Source organism: Thermobia domestica, chromosome 1 (assembly GCF_964235325.1).
Source record: "Thermobia domestica chromosome 1, izTheDome1.hap1.1, whole genome shotgun sequence".
NCBI lineage: Eukaryota > Metazoa > Arthropoda > Insecta > Zygentoma > Lepismatidae > Thermobia > Thermobia domestica.
Window position 1 is genome coordinate 15,058,595 of NC_137454.1, and position 12,423 is coordinate 15,071,017.

Sequence of the window (12,423 nt, forward strand, 5' to 3'; positions counted from 1 at the left end):
TAAGGCCTTGAGAAAAAAACTGGAAAAGTGCATGAATTTATCTATAGATCCTTGAACTTTTAAAGAATATACTAAGTTACAAATTTGAGGCTTTTATTAACATTTATTAATATTTTAGAATATTTTACAGACGCTGCATTTACGGTTGAGGTAAATTCCCTTGTTAGGTACATTAGGTACAAGGGCAAATATTTAGAATCATTTCATGTTTTCGACACAAAAAACACAGATCTATATTGGTCTGTAAATTGATTTTGTGGTAGGAATCTGTAACAGGAACTTATTATTGTACTCTTTCCAATTCATGATGTCAGGAAGAACATCAAAGGATTCCCATGGTAAGACTTCGTTTCAAGAAAGTTGGTTCCAACACCCATTCCTACGGGATAGACCAGTCAAAGGTGAAAAAGATATTTATAGTGCAGGCTGCCGATTTTGCCCTCAGGCTATTATTTCTGTTGCTAGTATGGGACGCCAAGCATTAGTTAGCCATAAAGAAAAAGGCTGTGATTCGTCCAACCTTCACACTAGAGACCTGCACGGCCCGGCCCGATAAGTTTTATAAAATTCTTGGCCCAAGCCCGGCCCGGCCCGATAAATTTTTAAATGTTTCATTTTGTAACCTTTTTCATGGGCACACTTCTTCAACGTTTGCCTTTATTCTAATTATCGTTTAACGGAAGTCAATAATTATTAAAGAATTGCAATTAATCGGCCCCAGCCCGACCCGACCTGAAGAGAAATCAGTGTCGGCCCGCCCAAGCCCGGCCTGTGCAGGTCTCTACTCCATACATTTATAAAAAGATCACAAACATCAGCTTCTTCATCAGGAGTGAGAAGCCCAGGAACTAACACTGTTTTATGTTCAGCTTCCTCGTCAGGTGTGAAAAGCGCAGAAACTAGCACTGCTCGTGTTCAGCTTCCTCGGCAGGTTTGAAAAGCGCAGAAACTAGCACTGTTTCGTGTTCAGCTTTCTCGGCAGGCCTTGTCTGGGATAAATCTAACGACAATAGCAATTTAACGACAACGACAATATTGGATCTTCTGATCTTCACTCAAGTGTCTTCAAGAAGTATCTGTTAAATAGTGATGTTACTAGTTCGGAAATTATATGGTGTTTACAAGTAATTGACACACACAAATCCTTCCGTTCTGCCGAGAAAGATATACAATTATGTCCCTACTTGTTCCCAGAGGGTGAAATAGCAGCAAAAATGTAACTGGGTCGTACTAAGATATGTTACATAATTTTATTTGGACTAGCACCACATTTTAAAAGGAAACTTCTTAACACAATACGCACAGTACGTGGTAACAGTCCATTTGTTATTGGGTTCGATGAGCCACTTAACAAAGTATCTCAGAAAAATCAAATGGTCGTCAATGTCAGATTTTGGGACACTACTAAGGGAGAGGTTTGTACTCGTTACCTACTTCTGCTTTTCTTGAACGAAATAGAGCCTCAGATCCCCCAGAAGCATTAATGGATTCTGTGAAACCCCTAGATGTCAGAAATATCATACGGGTTTCTATGGATGGACCCACGGAAGTCCTGCAGGAATTTAATACATTTCTGAAATCTGAAGAATGTGACTCTTGTCCTTTAAACTTAGGCAGTTGTGGCTTGCATACATTGAATAATGCTTTTAAAGTTAGTATGCACGCAGTAGATTGGGACATTGCAAAGTTTTTGCGTTCTTTGTACAATTTATTCAAGAATATTCCTGCAAGAAGAGCTATATATACTGGCTTAACAAGTTCCAATATACTCCCATACAAAATATTGCTCTGTCCGTTGGTTATTAAATGGAAAAATAGCATAGCGAGCTTTTGATATGCTTCCCTGCCTCAGATGATTTGTTAATCAGGTTCCACCTTTGAAAGATGGGTACAAGCCGTCTTGTAGCAGTTATGTAGTCTTGAAGACCCATTGTAAGCCCCAAACTAGCTTTCTTTAAAACCATAGCTAGTGACATTGTACAATTTCTCCCAGATTTTTAGAGTGACAGACCTTAGCTCCCTTCCTATACTCAGAGCAGCACAGGAATGTGTGTGCAGTTATGCAAAGATTTGTGAAACCAGAACACGTTGAAACTTTTAAAATTGATATACAGAAAGAAGAAAACTTGTTGAATTCAGCAAATGTTGATGTAGAATTTGCCAAAAATACTAAATAAAAAAAATAAAGTGGTGTCAGAAAAATGTTAAGGATATAGAACTTGTGCCAGGTGCTACAGGAATTGTCGAAGAATATTGCAAAAAGTGGTCATAAAAATACAGGAACGATTACCACTGAAATTTAAGTTGACAAAAGCACCATAACTTCCTGGAATCCAGAGGTTGCTGCAGAGGTCCGCTTCAAGGAACTTTTAACCACAGTGGTTGAAAGCAGTTGTCAGCTGTATGGCCGTCAAGCCCTTGCTGCTCGGCAGTATTGCTCTGTAATCAGTGATCCAAATACCAGAACGTCTTGAATCTTTTAATAAAAAGAGTCAGACTTGACAGATTGTGATCTAGTGTCATTTCTGCCCACATACAGATGCTTTGATTAAAGTTCTTCATTCTACACTAATACTCTCTCACGGAAATGCAAATGTGGAAAGAGGCTTTCCCATAAATAGGGAGTGCATTGTTGAGAAAATGGCAGAAGAGACTTTGGTTGCACAAAGAACTGTGTATGACACTATCAGATACAATGGGAAAATCAACAACGTAAAAATCACCAAATCTCTTCTGCATGCTGTCCATTCTGCTAGACAGAATTATCAAGCTGCTTTGGATTAGAAAAGGAAGAAGAAAGAATGTGAAGATGAAAACGACATGAACAGAAAAAGAACGAAGTTGATAATCAAAGAGTTAGAAAGTAAAAAAGCTAAGATAGAAGACACAAGGAAAGCTAAAAGTGACAGTGAACTTGGAAAGGCCTATTCAAAATTCACATAACATGAGTTTTTGGTGTATGAATCAGTCAAAGAAGCTTCAGTGACATTTATAATTTTCTACAGTTCCTCTATTACAAGATTTTTTTTTTTTTTTTTTTGAGTGTGTATGTGAACAGAAAATTATAATTGTTATTTGATTTGTTGAATCTGTGCTATTCATTTGATAATAAATTTAGGTATACATGGAACACTCAAAGCAATCTATTCAATATTTGTTTGTTTCATTTTATTTAAATTGTGGAAAATGAAACATTAATTATTTTATTTTATATATTTATTTATTTTTATTTTATTTATTTGTCTATTTATTTTTTTTTGGTGTAATTATGAGCATATTATCACTGTGAATAAACATGATATATCGGAAGTTAAAAAAAAAGAAAAACTTCGGGAAGTAAATCTTTCCATGAAAAGAAGCAGAAAAATCCTCGAAAGTAGTGCTCGCAGGTGCAGTTTTTACCTGTTCAGACCTTACAGTAATGTGGGACTTACGAAATAACTTTCTCTGTGTGTGTGTGTGTGTGTGACAGAATATTCTAGTAGTTACTTGATTTGTTCAATCTGTGTATATTCGTTTGATGTAATATATATATATATATATATATATATATATATATATATATATATATATATATATATAAAATATACCTATTCAGACCCTAGAGTAATGTGGAATTTATTTAATAACTTCCATACAAAAGTCCTTGAAAAGCGTTGTTATGATGCTGGAAAACCTGGAAATATGCGTGAATTTTATCTTCTCATTTGAGTGGCAACTCTGTGTCCACGTCTCTGATCCTTAAAGCACCACACTCCATACCAGAGTCTTAATAAATCGTTTTCGAACGTCCAACGACACATTTCTTGATATTAGCAGTCCTCTTTGCATATTGAATGCTTGTTTACCCTGTGCTATTCTAGAACTTACGTCTTTTTCACTTCTTCCGTCCGTCCGGGGATATTAGACTTATAACGTCTTAACGTCTTCGATTTTCTCTCCATCTAGCCATACATTTGCTCTTTCCTGTCCTGCTCTTGTGCACTTTATCACTTTGGTTTCCTTCTTATTTATGTTCATTTTGCATATTTTTTCCAGTTGGTCGTTCAAGTTTGTATAAATATATATATTCTCCTGGATGATCGTGAACAAACTGTTCCGAAAATTATGATGTTTAGATGTCGGAAAACGGAGAGGTATGGAAGTAGATGTTATTTTCTATAACGATACTTTCCAGTGCGAATTTATTATCCTAGTGCTTGCCTAGTGGGACAAAAGAAAAAATCTCACTAATGATGACCTGCGATGGGACTCAAATCTGGGAAATCCCGATTGCACATGAAGAAATAACTTCTGATAAATCCTCACTCAGATGTCAAAGAAAGTCTATCAAATGGATATATTCTTTTGCAGACAATTTATTATTTTTTAAAAAAATATTTTCATATTTTCCTCTGTTCCCTACTAATAGAATGTTTTTCGTATTTAGGTTGGCGAATCAGTTGGCTATCAAGTGAGACTGAATTCGAAACTTCCGTTCAAGAAAGGTGCAATTGCCTTCTGCTCATCAGGAATTCTTCTTCGACGATTGCAGCATAATCCAACATTATTAGGAGCAAGTCATGTGATTATAGACGAAGCCCATGAACGAGATATAAACACGGACATGTTGTTAGTCCTTCTGAAAAAGGCAGTAGCAGCCAACCCGAAGTTGAAAGTGATAATCATGAGTGCTACAATAAATGCTAGTCTTTTCTCCAGTTTTTTCAGTGGTGCTCCAATGATTCACATTCCAGGTTTTACCTATCCTGTGAAACAGTATTTTCTGGACGAGATCGGGAAGGAAATTATCGAAAAGGGTAAAGATTCGATTTCTGGACTGGATGTGGAACGTTTGACGGACAGGACTTACCTCGATGTTCGTACAGACTACGAACAGGTAGCCAAGTTCATTGCGTGGGTGGATGCATTTCGACCAAAGGGTGCGATTTTATGTTTTTTGCCCGGTTGGCAAGAGATAAAAAGTGTTAGGGACTTGTTGAATAAGCAGTTTTCTCCGGATACGCATTATGTGTTGCCCGTTCATTCAAAACTCTCACATGAGGATCAGAAAAGAATTTTCGAACCTTCGCCCGATGGAGTACGTAAAATAATTCTGGCGACGAATATTGCAGAGACAAGTATTACTATCAATGACGTAGTTTATGTGATTGACTTAGGCACTCAAAAAGAAGAGAGGTAAGTGTGATGAATAATTTTATTGTTTTTATGTTCTGTATTAGTGTTATTCATTTGTGTTGGGGAAATGGATCCTTTCCGAAACGTTGAATCTTTTCTGTATTAAACGTGGGTTTGCAACCTGCGAAGGATAACTGGCCAGATGGTGCTCATTCAACTGAATGATAAGTAGTCAGAGCATCGACTCTTTTTGTGATTTTTTAAGACTATAAGTTAAGTAGTTTTACAATTTGCCTACACCTACGATGAACCACATTTATCAGTCTTCCGCTTAAATTGTTTGGCTACATAGTAGGAGTAATTCTTCTGTGTTGAATTATACTAGTTGCTACACCACAGGGCTTCAGCTCGTCTGCAAATTAGGGAGTAAGATGGCTCAATGGCAGATCGCTTGGAGGGGGTCTCTGGTTCGATCCCCAGTCAAGCAAGTTCGTACTGGACAGTATCGTGTTCGTGGATTTTCTCGAGGTACTTCGATTTCTTCCACGTTCTCATTCCACCAAGTCGTCAATAATCATTCACTTCCCTTAATCATTGTCTCCCTAGCCTAAAGGGCATAATCGTAGGACGTTAAACTAAAAGATTTCATTTCATTTTTTTGTCTGCAAATTACTTGCATCCTAGGACATCTCTTGGAGTCATTAAACAGCTCAGCTAGCGACAACTATTAGCCTCACTATCAACTGTTGGGAATTGGTGTGACACAGACTGAAGCGTCTTGTGTTTATAATAAAGCTTTAGAATATCTTATTATGTTCGCCTAGACGTTTATGCAACCCGTAATCTAACCAGAACTACGATATCACAGGTGCCGTTTGCAAGATTTCCCTTCACACTCGCCTTTAGTTGTGCCTTAAAAGAAGTACTGACTTATGATTGTGCTTTAGTGATGACAGCCGTTTTGTCTTAGCGCTATTGTTGGTCCTTTGCGAGTGTAGCACCGACCGCGTAAACTACATCCACAACACTATCCAAACCATTGCTATTCTTACACCATCAAGAAAAGCTCTTTTTCAACAGGACAGTACCCACACATACACTTTCCAAGCCTTGCTTTACTTCCGGTTTGGATGAACCCCAATGAGCATATGTAAAACTGGATTGGAAAACGCGTTTTCTGCTCTGCAATCCCGGCAACAAACTTCGCTACTTAGTGGAAGAAGCGTGGAACCATTTTTCCTGTTTTGACTTCCAATTCTACTACGAGCGTCTCTGTGCAAGAATTCAGGCCTGCATTCAGAAATGTTGACACGCATTTTACCAACTTCGAGATATTTTACGAACTCTTTGCAAACTAGTTGTATGTATCAAGTCTAAGAACATAGTAAATACAGTAAAAATGGGTAGATACAGTAGAACATAGTAGATACAGTACAGTAGATACAGTCTACTTCGGAACTGTGTCAGCATTAAAAAAAATGTTTCATGTAAAATAATAATAATATAAAATAAATAAAATTCTGCAAAAATTTAATAACCAGTATCGAAAGGAATAAAGTCTATTGGTCACAAAAGTCACGAATGTCACGAAAAAGTCGCGAAATTTACCTTTGGGGTCACGATTTTTTTAAACTGTACAAATGTAAGTACAGATTGGAAAACTTTGTTCTATAAAACGTCAAAATTCACCACCAAAAATGTCTATGGTCGGGTTTAGACGCTACCAAATCGCAAACAAAGTACGTTTCTATCGCATGGATGAAAATTTGGCCTAATTCGCACCCAAATTCGCTCTTGAAAATGTTAGGAAATTTATGATTTGGTAAAGAAAAAGTCACGAAATTTCATTTTGGAATTTTAGTAGACACCCTGAAAGCGGAATCGTTTTCTATTCAAACTAAACCCTCAAGTTAAATCATAACTTAGGAAAGTTCTGAAAAAGTTGAACCGCAGTTTTGAATTTATGTGGAAAATTCTGTTTACATATGGGACAGTTAGAACTTGGCAATCTTATGCACGAACACTAATCTGGTATACATTAAGTGAAGTTATAATTTTGACGCAGGTCACCAAGAAGTAAAGAAAAGAATGTAAATAGATATTTATGGGCATAGGCAATGTACTCGTACGTTTTCGTGATATTTTTGTTTTTCTTTTCTGATACGAGTCGAAGGAGTCCTAAACGCCTTGAAACATAATGCAGATAATTTAGCCAATTTTAACGGTAAGCTTGTAATTTATTTTTCTTTCAATAATTTAATTTATATGTCCTTTTTTTTTCAATTTTGACTCATTTTTTTTCTCATTATATTTTTGTTTGTTTCCATATTTCTCATCTGCCCCACTCTAGAGCCTATTTCAGGTGTGCCCTCGGAAAATATGCGAAACATACTTCGGCTGCCCCCGCCACCCTCTGACGGAGGAAACCTCCCTTTGCTTGGGGAAAAGAAGTGAATGACCTCAGCTGTGTTGCCAATTTGTCATTCAGTCATTTGGTCTTGACGAGTGAAGATCGTAGGCTACTTAGAATGACTAACAAGTCTGAGCACTGCGAAGTCCGTGAAATAATTCATTGTGGCAACACTTCCGCAGGCAACAATTGAAAGATCTCGGCCGTAGTAACTTGTCCCTCATCTCTCGAGGAAAGTAAAGGAAAAAACACATCGACAGCAGCGCCAGAAAGGGCACAGTTGAAATAGAAAGGCCCTAGGGTTTTTCTTAAAACTCTTCTCTGACCTAACTACTCATTCTTCCACCAAATATTCATTATGACTTACATTACTCAGCTGTTTCGTTTTTTGTATTTTCTTTCTACATTTTGACGTTCATCCATTTGTTGTTCGATATTTCATTGTTTCTGTTTAGAGATTTCAATTCAGTTTAGTTCTACTGTATAGAATATTTGATTGCCATACCGTTTCAGATTTGATGCCGAGCGAGGTATCACCTCTATTGAAAGTCAATGGGTGTCGAAGGCGAATGTCAACCAACGAAAAGGAAGAGCAGGACGCGTTCGCCCAGGAGAAAGTTTTCATTTGTTCAAAAAAGAGATATACGAGGACCTGGACGACTTCCCTGTGCCCGAGTGCCTTAGAATACCCTTAGAGAAAACAGTTTTGGATTGTAAGGTAAAGTGACAGGAGTAAATATTGTAGATATTACTTTGTTCAAGTGTTAGCTTGTAATGAAGAGCAAAATTAAGGTAATTTGGACTTTCTAATATTAAGTAAAAGTTGGTGTGCGATTTATTTATAGTGAAAGTAAATTGGTTAACTCTGGATTTAACTGATTGTTTGCTCATGTGGGAAAGAATACATCCGGTAACTTAATACAAGGTGGTATCAAAAAGTTCGTGCAATCACCTAGAAGAAATACACTCTGGAGAACTCTGGCACCATGATCGTACTTGTCCTTCTCTATCTAGTTACCGTGGTAGCGACACAGTTTTGCGAGCAGTCCTTCACTTTCCGTAAGTCCGTTTTGTAAAAGTCTTTAGTTTGGCTTCGAAACAGAACACAGTTCAACCTCAAAAATGATGTCATCTCTACTGTCAACATGGCGTCCTCTGAGTGGACGCTTCATTTCTGAGAAGAAAAAGAAGTCACTTGGTGCTAGGTCCGGTAAATATGTGGGTGGGGCAATATTTCATATCCTAAATCCACTGCCTTCATAGATACATGGGCGGAATGAACTGATGCATTATCTGCAGCAGCCTTTTGTGAACAGTCCACGACATTTCTTCTCAGTTCCTCTTGTAACTCAGGAAATGGAAAGAATATATACTAGTAATATTTTGTTCCTGTGGTAGATAGTGTGTCGTGATGATCCTTTGACAGTCCCAGAAAACGGAAAGCATCGCCATGGCCGCAGACTTCTGCACTCGTGCCTTTTTAGGGAAATGGGAGGAAGAGTGTTCCCATTGTTTGCTAATTTCCTTTGTTTCTGGGTCATAAAGATAAACTCAACTTTCATCCATTGTTACTAATCTCCCGAAAAAGTCCTCTTCATCCACGTCACAGCGATACTTTTCTCTTGCAGCGTCCTCACGATTTCTCTTCTGGGAAGGTGTGAGCAGTCATGGTATTAATAGTGCTGACACTTTCTGAAGATACAACTGGTGGTGAATGATATTCCAGACAAACCCATAACTCACACCTATAGCACACATAACACTTTCAATGATTACCTTCCTGTGAGCCGCTGACGTACACTCATGTCCAAAATTATTGTCGCATGCCTATATATATGTTTTTGTAGGAATATAATTTGATAACGAATTCGCCCGATGTTACTTATAATGTTAGTATGTGTATAATCGGCAACGACATGTATGTGGCAAATTTCGTATCAAAAGGGCAGTAAATAAGAACAATAAAACGAAAATAAAACTTTCTTGTCCATTTAGCATCATTTTGTTTTACTCATTGTAATTTTCATTTTTATAATTCTACTCCTACGAAATTTACCACAAATATATATTTCCCGATTATACACGTAGTGTCAGTATTAAAAGTATCCTGCAAAATCATTATCAAATTATATTCTTACAAGAAGACAGTTAATTATAGATATGCGACAATAATTTTGGACATGAGTGTACATACACATATAAACTATTGCCCCAATTTCTTTATTTTTGAGCCTTCCAGTTAATAAGGATGTGATACCGATTTTTACCTGTTTCACCTAACAGTCTTTTACCAGAAAGACACATCTGCATTTGACTGAAAAAGCTCACACCACAAATTGGATGTGTGGTTTGGATTTTTAAAAAATCCTGTGTTCTTTCATACTTCTTACATTAACGTATGCAGTACTGAAATTTTCATGCTTGCTTTTTGCAGGGTGCAAAATTTCAAAGTCAGACGCACTCGCCAATCCAAAAATAATGGTCGCCAGTGTAACAGACCGATTAACGGTTGTTTACATTCTATTTGAATTGGCTCCCGGATTGTAATGTTTACCCGTGTTGCAATGTTTACCGGTTGTTTGAGGCAGCGTTAAAGTTGGTTCGTGTATTGTAATACTGCACCCTAGTGTTTCCAAAGATTCGTTTCAGATTCGTTTTGACGTTAATTGGTTTGTTGCAGATGAAATAAATGACACGAAAAGTGATCAGTTTTATATGAGATACGCAAACACAACAATAATTTACCACTAAAACTTCGAACTGTTTCTTTCTACAACTGTTTCGCGTTATTGTAATGATTCCATTCATAGTTTAATATAGTACAAATTTATTTTATATTTTACCTTACCTCATATACGTATGTCTGTCAATTATTCACGTGATACTACCCGTGTTTCATTTGTTATGCGCCCTGATGTTCATTTGTTACTCATTCTGATGTTTATTTGTTACTCATTCTGGCTATCACTACAAGAGGGCGTTTGAATCGCTATGCGGGCATTTACTTTGCAAATGGCGACCTGCTTGAACAGTGAGAGCAGCGGTCGTCACAGCAACGGGAAATGTTTTCAAGACGTGGCTAGGTGAGTTTGAAAATTTATGTTATGTGGTTATTTCTGATAACTATGAAATGTCATTTAATAGATAGAACGGCTGCTTATTTGAATAGAGTTTTGTATAGTAACAGGAGACATATAAATTTGTTTTAGTTCGTAGTTGATTATGTAATATCAAAATCGCGATTATTGAGGTCCGGTGACGCGACTAAGATGACGTAGTTGACCACCATGAAGTAAAGAACATAGAAGGCGGTCTGAGTTAGGCTCCTTTAAATTTGATAGCTAAAGTATATATTCGGGAAGTTAACCTTATCTAAATTTTAATCTTTTGGTGAACCGAGACAATTAGAAAGTGAAGAAATTAACCGAGGAGCCTGACTTCAAAATTAATTTAAACACCGTTAGGCCCAAGGCCGCCAAGTACCATCTCCGCCATTACTGGTGAAGTATAGTGATGGCAAGGGGGATGTAATTCTTCGAAGTTGACGACAATGGGCCACACGGACGGTCTCCTGCGTTTGTAGGGTACCGAACTAGTGATCCAGTGGAATCAATTTTGGAGTGTAAGAAGTGGGAAGGATTGGACTCGCATAATCTGGGGAATTTTCCTAACTGGTAACATCTTTTCTTTGTTTTTCTTGTTCAATCATATACTACCGTGTTCTTTTTTTTTTTCTTAAAAAAAAAATAAATAAATAAATAAATAAATAAAATACATTTGTGTAGGTTAGGGAGAAGTATATCGTAAGTGTAGAGTCAGTAACAATTATACTTCGAACGTGTTTTTCCATATTTTGTCGTGTGTCCTTTTGATATTATTTCGTAATATATTTTGTATGTGCGCTTTCCATATTTCATCGTGTGCTCTTTAATATTGATTTGTAATACATTTCTACATGCGCAATATGTGTGAAATCGGAAAAATTGTACTTTGAACGTGTTTTAGTATTTAGTGACGTGCCCTTTTCATAGTATCTCGTAACATGCTCGTAATTTAAAATTCTCTTTCATATGTCTTGTCACATTGTTTTCGCAACATATATTTAGTATCGTAGGTTAGGAAAATTTAAGAGTTATCGTATTCTTTGATGTTGATATCGGTCTGTGCTGATCCGGTGAAATTTTATTTGGACATACCTTTGGATTTAATATCATTATTCCTAAAACTATCACCGCGTGCAACGTTTTTTTTTTTTTTTTTTTTCTTCGGTAGGTAGATGTTTACTTTGAACGTGCCATGATGATAATTACGTGCCTATTCAATCCATTAAACATATATTTTGCCTCATCGAAACTAGTAACGTTGGAATATGTCTCAACTTGCTTCCCCAATTAGAATATGATTCCTTACGCGTATCCATCCCTCTTCAAGCTTAACTGATCATGAACAGAAACAATAATAAGTTAAAATAATAATAGTTGGAAAGGCGTTAAGAATGAACGCTCAATTAAGAGGTTTATTTAGAAATATAGAAGTAGAGAGGATGGATCGCCAATTTTGTTTTAGTATTAAGAATTTCCTATATGTATCAACGTTGAGAATCATGTCTGATAATACGAATATGTTAAACTACTATGATAACATATTTCCATATAAAATGTCGATAAAGTATCTTTGAGATACCATGATGGAGGCAAATGTTTAATGACACAATTTTTTTTAAATCTGTTATTATGTAATCGTTAATTAATGGCACAAATAAACTAGTCTTGAGAATTTGACTTTATGATTTCAAATGCAATTTATAAACTTGAACTTAGATAGTTCTAATTGCTTATTTTCTTAATATATATATATATATTAAGCTGAACAATGTTAACCCTTATTTCTTGGTT

The 12,423-nt window shown here is 36.5% G+C and overlaps 1 protein-coding gene across 2 annotated transcripts in view; it reads left to right on the forward strand.

The window, feature by feature from the left end:
• Positions 1-12,423, forward strand: part of LOC145683450 (ATP-dependent RNA helicase DHX30-like) — a 95,561-nt gene that overhangs the window by 38,153 nt on the left and 44,985 nt on the right. For both annotated transcript variants that reach the window (XM_081754789.1, XM_081754794.1), the window contains exons 8-9: positions 4,430-5,178; positions 8,042-8,246. In XM_081754789.1, the coding sequence (XP_081610915.1) occupies positions 4,430-5,178; positions 8,042-8,246 (954 nt within the window). The remainder of the gene's footprint in view (positions 1-4,429; positions 5,179-8,041; positions 8,247-12,423) is intronic.